The following is a 13,156-nucleotide window of genomic DNA, read 5'->3' on the forward strand; positions in this document are numbered from 1 at the left end:
CCTCGGCACCCTCATCTTCCCTGTAATGGGGGTGACCAGAACTGCACACAATACTCCAAATGTGGCCCATAGAGCTGCAGCATGACTTCCTGACTCTTACATTCAATGTAATTGTATCAAAGGCAGGTGTACCATATGCATTCTTCACCACTCTATCTACTTGTGCTGCCACCTTCACCGAGCCATGAACCTGGACGCCAAGATCCCTCTGCACATCAATGCTATTAAGGGGTAGGAAGGAACTGCAGATATTGGTTTATACCAAAGATAGACAAACTGCTGGGAGTAACAGGCAGCATCTGTGGAGAGAGGGAATGTGTGACTTTTTGATGCCGTTGAGGCTCTTGCCATCAACTGCATACTTTCCCCTTACATTCAACCTCCCAATGTACAGCACCTCACACCTGCTCAGGTTAAACTCATCATCCATTTCTCCACTCATTTCTGCAGCTGTTCTAAATCCCACTGTATCTTCTGACAGCATTGCTCACTGTCTGCAACTCCTCCAATTTCGGTGTTGCAAGAAAACTTGCGCAGCAACCCATTGACATCCAGGTTATATATTTTGGCCTCCAGCCAAAATGTCTACCTTCCACCAGAACCCTCTGTCTTCTGAGGAACTCAGTGGGCCAGGCAGCTTCTGTGAAGGGAATGTCTCCAATCAAAACGTCATCTGGCCATTCCACCCACAGATGCTGCCCATCTTGTTGAGTTCTTCCAGCACTTCATGTTTTTTTTAATTTATTTATTTATTCATTTATTTTTTTAAGTCATGCTTCTTTCATGCAAAAAAAAGTACTAAAGAATCTCCTCACCCAAATTCCATCTCAAATCCTGGGTTGTATCGAGCAGTTGACATGTCGGAGTCACCGAGGCCCAGCATGTTATTTTCACAATCCACACCCTGGTCAGAAGAACAAGAGGTGTTAGGAGATTTACATGCAGAAATGGACAGAGAAAGTGAAAGGGTTATCCAAGGTGGTCTTGGAGGGGAGGATGCTCCTCAAACTGCAGAGCATCCTGGACAATACAGCTCACCCCCTCCATGACACACTGGTCAACCTGAGGAGTAGCTTCAGCAACAGACTGGTTCCACCAAGACGCAGCACAGAACGCCACAGGAGATCCTTTTTCCCTGTGGCTATCAAACTGTACAACTCCGCCCCCTTCTGCCGTGGGGTAGACTGAGACCGACCCACACCCCCCCCCCCCACCCCAAAATCTTTGCACATCCCCAATTCTTTCCACTCGTCATTTTAATTTCATATTTCATGTATTTTGTGTTTTTATGACAGATCAATTTCCCTCCTGGGATAAATAAAGTTCGATCGTATCGTAACAGATCAGAGCGAATATGTATCGCATAAATTAATTGGGCTCCTTCACACCCTGGGCAAGAAATGTCCTTCTTCTTGCGCACGGCTTGCACAGCCTAAAGTTGTAGGACAACTTGTTCTATTTGAGCTTATTTGATTGTGTACGCCGGGTTGATTGCATTCGTCGAAACAGGGCGGACCACGTGAAGGTTGCAATCTTCCACCCCAAGAAATGTCCTATGAATCTTGTACAAATATCTGCCAAAATTGAAAACCAGGGTTTAACGTTCAATTTTCACACACCCAGAATCTCATTGTTCATCAATGATTCACTTAGCCCATAGATGGTCATGAATATGGTGTCCATTTCCAACTATTTAATTGTATACATTTTATTAAAGTCTATATCCAAAGCATCAACATGGGATCATAACAATTCAACATCGCAAGGAGCTCCAGCCAGTTTTACCAGATTATCTCCATCAATAACATCCTTATTAGAAAGCAGTTTCATGTGTGGTTGTAATGTTTAGTGGAACTTTTGCTCCAGTAACAAGCTCCTCTAACAGAGCGACAGGTCTGTCCGTAGACAAAAGGAACGGCAGGTGTTAGATTACAAAAATAAGACATAATGCTCAGTAACTCAGCAGGTCAGGCAGTATAGAACCATAGAAAATAGGTGCAGGAGGAGGCCATTCGGACCTTTGAGCCAGTACCGCCATTCATTGTGATCATGGCTGATCGTCCCCAATCAATAACCCGTGCCTGCCTTCTCCCCAAATCCCTCGACTCCACTAGCCCCTAGAGCTCTATCTAACTCTCTCTTAAATCCATCCAGTGACTTGGCCTCCACTGCCCTCTGTGGCAGGGAATTCCACAAATTCACAACTGTCTGGGTGAAAAAGTTTTTTCTCACCTCAGTCTTAATTGACCTCCCCTTTATTCTAAGACTGTGGCCCCTGGTTCTGGACTCGCCCAACATTGGAACATTTTTCCTGCATCTAGCTTGTCCAGTCCTTTTATAATTTTATATGTTTCTATAAGATCCCCCTCATCCTTCTAAACTCCAGTGAATACAAGCCTAGTCTTTTCAATCTGTGGAACAGCATCCCCCTTCCCATCAGAACTGCCCCCTCCATCGACTCCTTTAAGTCAAGACTAAAATCTTATCTATACTCCCAAGCCGTTCCTGACGTCCACTGAGCGAGGGCTATATGTATGTAGTTTGTTTGTTTATACTATTCTTATAACAAATGTAAAGCAATTTGGCCAACGAGAATTGTTTTTTTTTTAAATGTGCTATATAAATAAATGTGACTTGACTGGACAATCTTTCCTCATATGACAGTATCTCTGAAGAACATGGACTTCAGTCTGAATAAGTGTCCCGACCCAAAACGTTACCTATCCATGTTGTCCAGAGATGCTGCCTGACCCGTTGAGTTACTCCACCACTCTGTCTTGTTTTTTGAAAGACGGGTCTGTTTTTCAGCATCTGCAGTCAGAGCTGTACAGCATGGAAACAGGCCCTTCAGCCTATCCTGTCCATGCCAGCTATGTTAGCATATTGGGCTAGACCCATTGGAGTGTTAAATCTGAATAGTGAAATAAAATGTATTAGCACAACATAATTGTACTGCCATCATATTGCTATGCTATAAATGATCATCCTTACTATTTTGAGTTTAAGGGCATTGTTGTCACATGTACAGAGATATAGTGAAACATTTTATTTTGCACACTATCCCATCAGTCATACAGCGTGGAAACTGGTTCTTCAGCCCAATTTGCCCACACCAACCAATATGCCCCATCTACACTAGTTCCACCTGCCTGCGCTTGGCCGATATCCCTCTAAACCTAACCCATCCTATCAAATCAGATACTATACATTAATACAATCAAGTCGAACAAAGGGGAAAATACAGAATGCAGGATATAGTTCTCAGCATTGTAGCGCATCAGTTCCACAAACAAAGTCCAATGCCCACAATGGGGTAGAGGTGAATCGGACAGTACCCCAGCTTATGGAAGGACTGGTGGTGCACACTTTCAATCTTCTGTACGTACTGCCGGACAGGAGCAGGAAGAAGGAATGACCGGGGTGGGACAAGTCTTTGATTATGTTGTCAGCTTCCTCATGGGAGCATGAGCTCTAATTGGAGCCAATCGGTAGAGTCTGGTCTGTGTGATGAACTGGGCTACATCTACAACTCTTGTAGTCTTGGGCAGAGCTATTCCCAAAGCAAGACGTAATGCAACCAGGCAGTATACTTGATAGTGAATTTGTAGAAGAATCTGTGCTCCAACCAGCCAGAGCGACAAGCAATAAAAAGACAGGTTTAGGAACTGAAAGTCTAAAGGGCCTGTCCCACTGTACGAAGTAATTCAAGATTTCTCCCAAGATTTCCCCCGATTCGAACTCGGAGCATGTTCTTAGCGGGTCCGTAGGAGTTTGTGGATGCCTCGTACGAGCAGGGCCGGTGCTAGGAATTGCGGGGCCCAATTAGAAAACTGATGGCGGGGCCCCTACTCTAGAAAAGTAAACATTTATGTATGCTTATATTTCGTGTAGTTTCGGGAATTTTAAAGCAAGCTGGTTGGTGATTGGATGCACCCCCCTTAGAGACAGCGTTTGATTGGCCGCCAAATAAATTTGTCAAATCTGTAACAAAAATCGCTGGTCGGTGCGAACTCAGTGCACTATCTGGTTGTATCTCCAAACTAATCTGGTTGTATCTCCAAACTAATCTGGTTGTATCTCCAAACTAATCTGGTTGTATCAACCAGACTATCTGGTGGTATCTCCAAACTAAACAGTATAACATGCAGGTACATTCATTTAAAATTAAATTCAGTGATTATTTCACATGATTTCTCACTGTGTAAAGCTCAATATCTGACCAATTTCTGCTTAACACGTTTGGTCTGCCGTGAGCATTTTTCGTTGCATCTCGTTGCATCTCCCCTTTTCCTAATCGGCCACAATTCAGATAATAGTCTACTTTCCTATTTTTGCCACCAAAGTGGATAACCTCACATTTATCCACTTTATACTGCATCTCCCATGCATTTGCCCACTCACCCAGCCTATCCAAGTCACCTTGCAGCCTCCTAGTTTAGAGGGGTTTAAACGGTTTAGAGATGTTTAGAGGGCTTCAGATGGGTTCAGGTGTGTTTACAAATGTTTAGAGGGGAATAGAGGGAAATAGGGGGGCTAGAGGGGGTTTAGAGGTGTTCAGAGGGTCCCAGAGGGGTTTAGAGACGTTATAAGCCCCCCGTGAGAAATTGTAATTCTCTGAAATTGAAGATAGACATAAAGCTGGAGTAACTCCGCAGGACAGGCAACGCAGCGACTCTGGAGAGAAGACCCTTCTTCAGACCGAACTGAACTCGCGTCGATGAGAGTACTTGTGATTGTCTGAAGAAGGGTCTCGACCAGAAACACAACCCTCTCCCCAGAGCCGCTGCCCGTCCCGCTGAGCCAACTTCAACTTCAGAGCCAAACAAAAAACACAGAGTGCTGGAGGAACTCAGCGGGCCAGGCGGCTGCCTCACCCGCAGGGTTTCTCCAGCATTTTTGTCTACTGCAAAACGTCATTCCGGGAATGCTGAGGGGACAGGGTGATAGAGAGGGAGTGGGAGAGCTAGAGAGAGACAATATGGGGAGCGGGAGAGAAAGAGGGAGGGAGGGAGCAAAAGACAGAGAGACACAACCAAAGATCCGCTATAAGATGTTCAAAAGGGAACTGGATCCAAGATCTTTGGACACAACGTGGGTCGGTAGGTGAATGACAAACCTGCACACCAGGAAGAAGCCCCTTCTCGCGGTCCGGGGTCCTCACTCATGATGGTGAGTTAAATGAAATTCTCAACGTGTCACCGATCTACGTTCCTCAGTAAATGTAATTGTGTTTTAAACAAGTATTAATGACGCCGCGTGAATTTTATTCAAAGGAACACGGCGTCATTAATACTTGTTCAAAACACTATAACATTTACTGAGGAATGCGGATAGATGCAGATTCATGACATTGCATAACAAGGTGTTAAGTACTTACCGTTAAGATGTGCTAACAGCACTAGTTAACAAATCGTTTGTGTATGATGGCCGTGCAGCGGTTGTTATACATGTTCGTTTAAAAAAATCCGGATGGCGAATTAAAAAAAATCTTTATTTAACAAAGAGAATTCGTATTTCCGTACGAAATACTGAACATTAGTGCGGGGCCCCGCTTAGGCGCGGGGCCCAATTGGGAGCAATCGGTCAAATCGGCTTAACGCCGGCCCTGCGTACGAGTTAGGTACTCGGGAAATCCGGTAAACTCGTGACATTTTTTCAACACTGTGAAAAATGTCCAGGAGTAAAAAAATACTCGTGATGAAAAAAATTGTTACTTTTTACTCGTACGAGCCGCTAAGAGACATCCACGAACTCCTATGGACATTCTCCGAGTTCGAATCGGTAGAAAACTTGGGAGAACTCTTGAATTACCTCGTACAGTGGGACAGGCCCTTTACTATTCAGATGAAGATCTGCAAGTAAGGAGTCCTGCGATGACAGCAACATTTTCTTTTAAAAAATTGTCCAATTTACCATTTCTCAATATTTCAGCCAAATACCCCTGCAAGCCGCTCACAAACTGGCCACGGGAGCACACGTTTAAACAGGAACTTGAAAGCCTAACTCCAACATTCATGGAAGAAAGAATGCCCATACACATTGTAGAAATTAACAGCTGGAAACCATTAGCTGCAGTGAACAAAAATGTGAAGAATTTTCAGAGTCTTACCCCAGTTTTTAAGTGCTTTCAGCAAATTTCTGCCAGTATCTTAATCAGGAATGTCATCATCCCAGAACCGAATGAATCTGCGCCTTTAATATCGGACATGTCATTGATATTCCTCTGGGAAACTCTCCAGCTGAAACAGAGTTGGTCTTGTGACTGGTTCAGACTTTCAAGAGGTGAAAGGGTGGGAATGAAATCCCTTATTGGACACTTTCTCCGAAGGACTGCCGATGCAGCAGATTTTCCAAAGTGTCAAATCTCAAACAACTCCTCAGTCACGATCACCCCGCACAAGGGCTTCCTTTCCTGCCGTTGGGGGTGGGGGTAGGGGTGGGGGCTGGATGCTAGATGGCGAGAGGGAGAGCTGTGATCTATTGTGCTTGACTGTACACTGTCCAGCTCCTTTATCGATACATTAACGACAGCCACTTTTATGGTGTTCTTGTTTATCCGATTACTTACATAAAATGCTTCAGACCTTACCCGGACTTTTACTGAAATGCCAGACTGCTGCTCACCCAGATTGACAAGCACAGTTTCACAGAGAAGCAGCTGCAAGAGGTTTTAAAAAGCCTGTTACATCAGTAACCCTAGCTTGACAGTTACAACTTCAACAAGCCAGGCAGGCAGACGCAAAGCTAACGACAGCAATCTGTATTACAGGATGTAGAACTAGGCACTGTAATGAAGAGGAAGTTTACCAGAAGTTCGGCTTGAGATTAAGGGGAATGCTGACGATATGAACATTCCATGTTCAACCCTCACCAATTTCACATTCATTCCTTTGGGAAAGCTGCCTTGTCAAAAATCAGGATTAATCCCCTCCATCAGCATAGTTTTCTTGTACAAGCCCAGTAATGCACAAATCCTGCACGGCTGAAAAATCCCAACACCCCAATGTAAATATCTATTAAAATGAATTGTAAAATGTGTTAGTAATGGCGACTTTACAAACATATTTGGCCCACGTCCCACTCCAGAGGCATTTGTAAAGTTGTAATTCTATCCACTTCTATAGCTTCCTCTAACAGCTTGTTCCATATACAATAGGTGCAGGAGTAGGCCATTCAGCCCTTCGAGCCAGCACCACCATTCACTGTGATCATGGCTGATCATCCACATTCAGAACCCCGTTCCTGCCTTCTCCCCATATTCCCCGACTCTGCTATTTTTAACTTTATCTACCTCTCTCTTGAAATCATCCAGATAATTGGCCTCCGCTGCCTTCCGAGGCAGGGAATTCCACAGATTCACAACTATCTGGGTGAAAACGTTTTTCCTCATCTCCGTTCTAAATGGTCTACCCTTTATATGGGCGACCCACTGACCGAAAAAGTTGCCCCCCCCCCCCCCCAAGGTCTCTTTCAAATCTCTCCCGTCACCATAAGTCTATGCCCTCTAGTTTTAGAATCCTCTACCCTGGGAAAAAGACCCTCATGATCTTGTACACCTCAATAAGGTCACCCCTCAGCCTCTTACACTCCAAAGACAAATGTCCATTGAGTTTGTCGAGCTGAACCTTTAATACCACATCACAAAATGGATAGAAAGAGTTTAGAGTGCAAAGAGTCAAATGGGACTAGCCCAGTATGCCACCTTGGTCAGCATGGACAAGATGGGCCAAAGGGCCTGTGTCTGCTGTACAGCTCCATGAATTTCATTGCAAAAAATGCATACCTTATGACTTTTGAAACTGGAGCTTCCAGACAAAATAAGGAAGATAACAAAAATAGGTTTTAAAATGGTTGCCAACATCATACTTTACATTCCATTACCAGTCATAGAGTCTTACAGCAGGTATCAAGGGTTATAGGGAGATGGCAGGAGAATGAGGTTGAGAGGGAAAGATAGATCAGCCATGATTGAATGACAGAGTAGACTTGATGGGCCAAATGGCCTAATTCTGCTCCTATCACTTTATGAACATTAAACAGGCCCTTGGGCCCAACTTGCCCACACCAACCCACATGCCCCATCTACACTAACCCCACCTGTCTGCAGTCAGCCCATATCCCTCTAAACCAATCCTTGACGTATTCAAGAGAGAGTGAAGGGGCTGTCCCACTGGGCAACCTAATTGGCGAGTTTAGAAGAGTTTGAAAAAATGTCATGTTGAAGTCCTCCTCGACTATGTAGAAGACCTCCTTCAACCTCCTTCGAATATGTTGAAGACTAGCTTCAACTAGCTATGACTAACTTTGGGAATATTGGACACCGAATAGTGGAGAGTGAAGACGACCTCCTTCGACCTCCCTTCGACTATGATGAAGACTACCTTCGACTACCCTCGATTACCTACGACTAACATTCCGACCTACTACGACTAAACCTACGAGTAAAAAAGTATCGATTTTTTCCATGGCGACCTTTTTTTACTCGCGGGCATTTTTCAACATGTTGAAAAATACGCCGCGACCTAGCTGAGGCCTCGAGTACGCGGGGACTACTCTTGAGGTCCCCGCGTACTTGTCGTGTCGGTCTTGACGTTTTGGTTCAGACTACTCTTGAGCATGAAGGAGAGTTAAAAGACATCCTACTACCTCATGTCGACCATGCTGCGAGTACGAGTCGAGGGCAAACTTGCGGATTAGGTCGCCCAAGTGGGACAGCCCCTTTAGATTTAGCTCTTAGGGCTAACGGAATCAAGGGATATGGGGAGAAAGCAAGAACGGGGTACTGATTTTGGATGATCATATTGAATGGCAGTGCTGGCTCGAAGGGCCGAATGGCCTACTCCAGCACTTATTGTCTATGTTTCTATCCATATATCTAAATGTTTCTTAAACATTGCAATAGTACCTGCCTCAACTACCTCCTCCAGCAGCTCGACCCATGTACCCACCAGCATTTGTGTGTATTGTAATTCAATAATACTTCAAAACCTTGAGGTTAAATACAAGTGCACCAAGCAGACACTGCGGATAACCTCACAAAAATATGCAATTGCTTCAGCTCTGCTGCTGAATGTGTAAATAGAGGGTACAAAATCCCAGCAAGTGCAGGCAGAATTCAGCCAGACAGGCAGCATCTGTGGAGGGAATGGGCAGACATTTCAGGTGAAGACCCTTCCTCAGACCATACATCACTTTTGTCTGATACTAATTAAACCTACAAATTTAATGGAGCTTGCACATTCTCCCTGTGACCATGAGCGTTTCCTCCGGGTGCTCCGGTTTCCTCCCACATCCCAAAGACGTGCAGGTTTGTAGGTTAATTGGCCCTCTGCAAATTGCTCCTAGTGTGCAGGTGCGGATGAGAAAGTGGGATAACATAGAACTAGTGTAAACAGGTGATCAATGATCAGTGTGGACTCAGTGGGACAAAGGACCCATTTCCATTCTGTATCTCTAAGCAGAACATTATAAACCTAGGCCACAGCTAACAATAACCCATCTCCTTTATCATTACATTCTTTGCATATCTTTCATTCATTTGTTCTATATCACCATCCATATCTCTAGTTTTCATTTCCCCCGACTCTGAGTCTGAAGAAGGGTCTCGACCTAATACATCACCTATTCCTTTTCTCCAGAGATGCTGTCTGACCCACTGAGTTACTCCAGCTTTGTGTCTATCTAGAAGGTTAAACCAGCATCTGCAGTTCCTTGTGCAGGAAGGATGTTATTTTTTCTCTCTTGAGGAGATAGGCACAAAATACTGGAGTAACTCAGCAGGACAGGCAGCATCTCTGGATAGAAGGAATGGGTAAAGTTTCAGGTCGAGACCCTTCTGCAGACTTTCTTCCTACTCATAATCAAGATATCTCTGCTGAATTTGCAGCTGAAATTCTCAATTGGAAGAGATTTACTCCCTCCCCATAACTAACTATTGTTTAGATACATAGAGTGAGTAGAGAAATATATGGTAATCACACACCAAGTAATGCTGTTGGGTAAAATCTGCCTCCTCCCACGAGTGTAGACGGCACCAATTCAAAATATTTCATTGAGCACCTGATACCAATTGGGGAAATGACAGTGAAAGAAAATGAAACCTTTGCCTTTCCTTGTAATCCACAATTTATAAAAGCCCACGCATCAGAGTTAAGGTCCCTCATGACCAGAACTCTAACGCGGGGTTTTGTTTTTAAAGTTCAATTGGAAATTATCCCCCCCACAAAAATGCAGCGGGTGCGAATAAAGGGGCTAGAGGACAAAGAGGAATCTCCACGCCAGGCGTCCAGAGAGAGGGGTGAGAGAGAGATGCTTGCCTTCCAGCGAGCCCACCACATCTTCAGCCGGCCAACACTGGCTGTCCGTTCAATCTCCATCTTGCCCACTTTCTGCATTGGCCGCGCCCCCATCCATCTTGCCGACCTCCTCCTCCTCCTCCAGTGGCCGAGCCGCCTCTTTATCTGGGCTGTGGGCGGCCAACACGTGGTGGGAGGGCGGCGCGGTCAGTTGTCCGGCGATACCGGACTCCCCCCCCCGACTCCGGACAGCGGCCAGTCGCGGCTCAGTGGGACAGATGAACTAGAATGTCTGTGTGTGCAGAAGCTCAGTGGGAGAGATGAACTAGAATGTCTCTGTGTGCAGGACGGAACTGCAGATGCTGGTTTACACCCACCCATAGACACAAATTGCTGGAGTAACTCAGCGGGACGGGCAGCATCTGTGGAGAGAAGGAATGGGTGACGTTTCAGGTCGAGACCCTTCTTCAGACTGAGAGTCAGGGGAGAGGGAGACTTGGGATGTGGATGGGTAATATGTGAAAGCACAGATCAAAGTGGGCGATGATCAATGAAAATGTAGAATGACAATAGGTGCAGGAGTAAGCCATTCGGCCCTTCGAGCCATTCACTGTGATCATGGCTGATCATCCACATTCAGTACCCCTATCCTGTCTTCTCACCATATCCCCTGATTGTTAGCTGAGGGGAAGGTGACAACGAGGCATAGAAACAGTAAAATCTAATCAGGAGGACATTGAAACTAGTCGGAGTACTAGGATGGGGAGGGATGGAGTGCTGGGGTTACTTGAAGTTAGGGAAACCAATATTCATATCGTTGGGTTTTACGCTGCCCAAGTTAAATTTGCCCATTCCTTCTCCCCAGAGATGCTGCCTGTCCCACTGAGTTACTCCAGTATTTTGTGTCCAACACCAGAGACTTGTCAGCCAGTCTGCGGTATGTTGTTCAAGGTGACAGTCCAACACGTTTGGTCTCATGTGTCAGAACTTGGGTCGTTGGAAGAATAGTCTTTTCCATGTGAGAGGAATGTAAGTATATTTTAGATTGGAAAAATGAAAACTAAACCAAAGGGTAAAATATTCTTGCCCTGTTGTGTCACAGCGCCATACAGCACGGAAGGAGGTCCTTCGGCCCAACATGGGTCTGGATCGATTGGATGTGGAATCATTTCCACAAGTGGGTGAGTCTAGGACCAGAGGTCACAGCCTCAGAATAAAAGGACATTCCTTTAGGATGGAGATGAGGAGGAATTTCTTTAGTCAGAGGGTGGTGAATTTGTGGAGTTCATTGCCACAGAAGGCTGTGAAGGCCATGTCAACGAATATTTTTAAAGCAGAGATAGATAGATTCTTGATTGGTACGGGTGCCAGGGGTTATGGGGAGAAGGCAGGAGAATGGGTTAAGAGGGAGAGATAGATCAGCCATGATTGAATGGCGGAGTAGACTTGATGGGCCGAATGGCCTAATTTTGCTCTTATCACTTATGAACGTGGCCATACCGACCAAGATGCTCCATCTAAGCTAGTCCCATTTGCCCAGGTTTGACCCATGTCCATCTAAACCGTACCTGCCCATGTACCTGTCTAAGTGTCGGTGAGAAGATGGTTGAAAAGGAGAGAGTGAAGGATGCAGCCTCAAGACTATGGATAGTTTCAGTGAAACCTGACACATTGTAACGGCTGCAACGTTTATGTAAAAACTCCAGTCATTTCTTCAAACAAAATTTTAAGTTACAAATGTATCAATGAATAATCACAATAGGATAACATAGAACTGTTGTCATGAACAAGAAATCCCAATGTAACTGAGTACCATAGAGTCACCAAGATGTACTGCATGGAAACAGGCCCTCTGGCCCACCTTGTCCATGTTTACATACTGAGCTAGTCCCATTGTACTCCTAGTGTGGTCCAATTAACTCATACAATTATCTATGGATATAATTACATTACATAAAGGCAACAGATTTAATTCAATTCTAGAAAAAAAGGGAAGACTTCAATGCTGGAAGGAAGAAGTACTCCTTCCTGGAGTTGAACCATCTCCATCTAAACCTTCCGTCCCATCTTTGTTCAACTCAGCTATGAATGAGATTGGATCCTACACTTCAGTCTCAAATGCTTCAAGAACTAAGGGCAAAGATGATTTCATCAATATGGTGATGAACATTCAAGTTCAAGATGAAGAGAGTTTATTGTCATGTGTCCCAGATAGGACAATGAAATTCTTGCTTTGCTTCAAAACATTGATGTCAAATATAGAAACAAGGAACTGCAGATGATGGTTTACAAAAGGACACAAAGTCCTGGAGTAACTCAGCAGGTCAGGCAGCATCTTCAGAGAACATGGATAGGTGACGTTTTGGTTCAGACCCTTCAGACATATTGATATCAAGGGTATGGATTCTAAACAGTATCTGAGGTAATTCAAACAGGATTTTGGGTATCGAGTACAAAGGCTAGGACTTTTTTTGGTGGCAAAGTTGGATCAACATGCTACAGCTGTTTAAGTCGTTGGTGAGACCACACTTGGAGCACTGTGTGCAGTTGTGGTCGCCCAGCTACAGGGAGGATGTCATTAAGTTGAAAATGGTGCAGAAGAGATTCACCAGAATGGCTTGGGCTTGCGGGCTTGAGTTAAGGGGAGAGGGACTTCAGTTTAGTTTATTGTCACGTGTACCGAGGTACAGTGAAAAGCTATTGTTGCAGCAGAAAGAAAAAAATACATTACAATTGAGGCATTTACAGTGTATAGGTACATGATAAGGGAATAATAATTCTAGCAGGAGGGTGATGGGTGCATTCAACGAGCTTGCATTGGAGGTCGCTGAGGCAGGTACTGTAACAGCATGTTGGTCAGC

At 44.8% G+C, this 13,156-nt stretch overlaps 1 protein-coding gene across 2 annotated transcripts in view; it reads right to left on the reverse strand.

Moving 5' to 3' along the window:
- LOC116974112 (phosphatidylinositol 3,4,5-trisphosphate 3-phosphatase TPTE2-like) overlaps window positions 1-10,440 on the reverse strand; it is a 97,510-nt gene extending 87,070 nt beyond the window's left edge. The window contains exons 1-2 of one of the 2 annotated variants that reach the window (XM_033022253.1): window positions 10,317-10,440; window positions 816-904 (exon numbers count right to left, since the gene is read on the reverse strand). In XM_033022253.1, the coding sequence (XP_032878144.1) occupies window positions 816-904; window positions 10,317-10,409 (182 nt within the window). In that variant the 5' untranslated portion in view covers window positions 10,410-10,440. Of the gene's footprint in view, window positions 1-815; window positions 905-6,109; window positions 6,765-10,316 lie in introns of those variants that run through there. The other variant, XM_033022254.1, reaches the window with a different exon arrangement.
- Window positions 10,441-13,156: the final 2,716 nt, after the last annotated feature.

This window comes from Amblyraja radiata, chromosome 6 (assembly GCF_010909765.2).
Source record: "Amblyraja radiata isolate CabotCenter1 chromosome 6, sAmbRad1.1.pri, whole genome shotgun sequence".
In the NCBI taxonomy this organism is placed as follows: Eukaryota; Metazoa; Chordata; class Chondrichthyes; order Rajiformes; family Rajidae; genus Amblyraja; species Amblyraja radiata.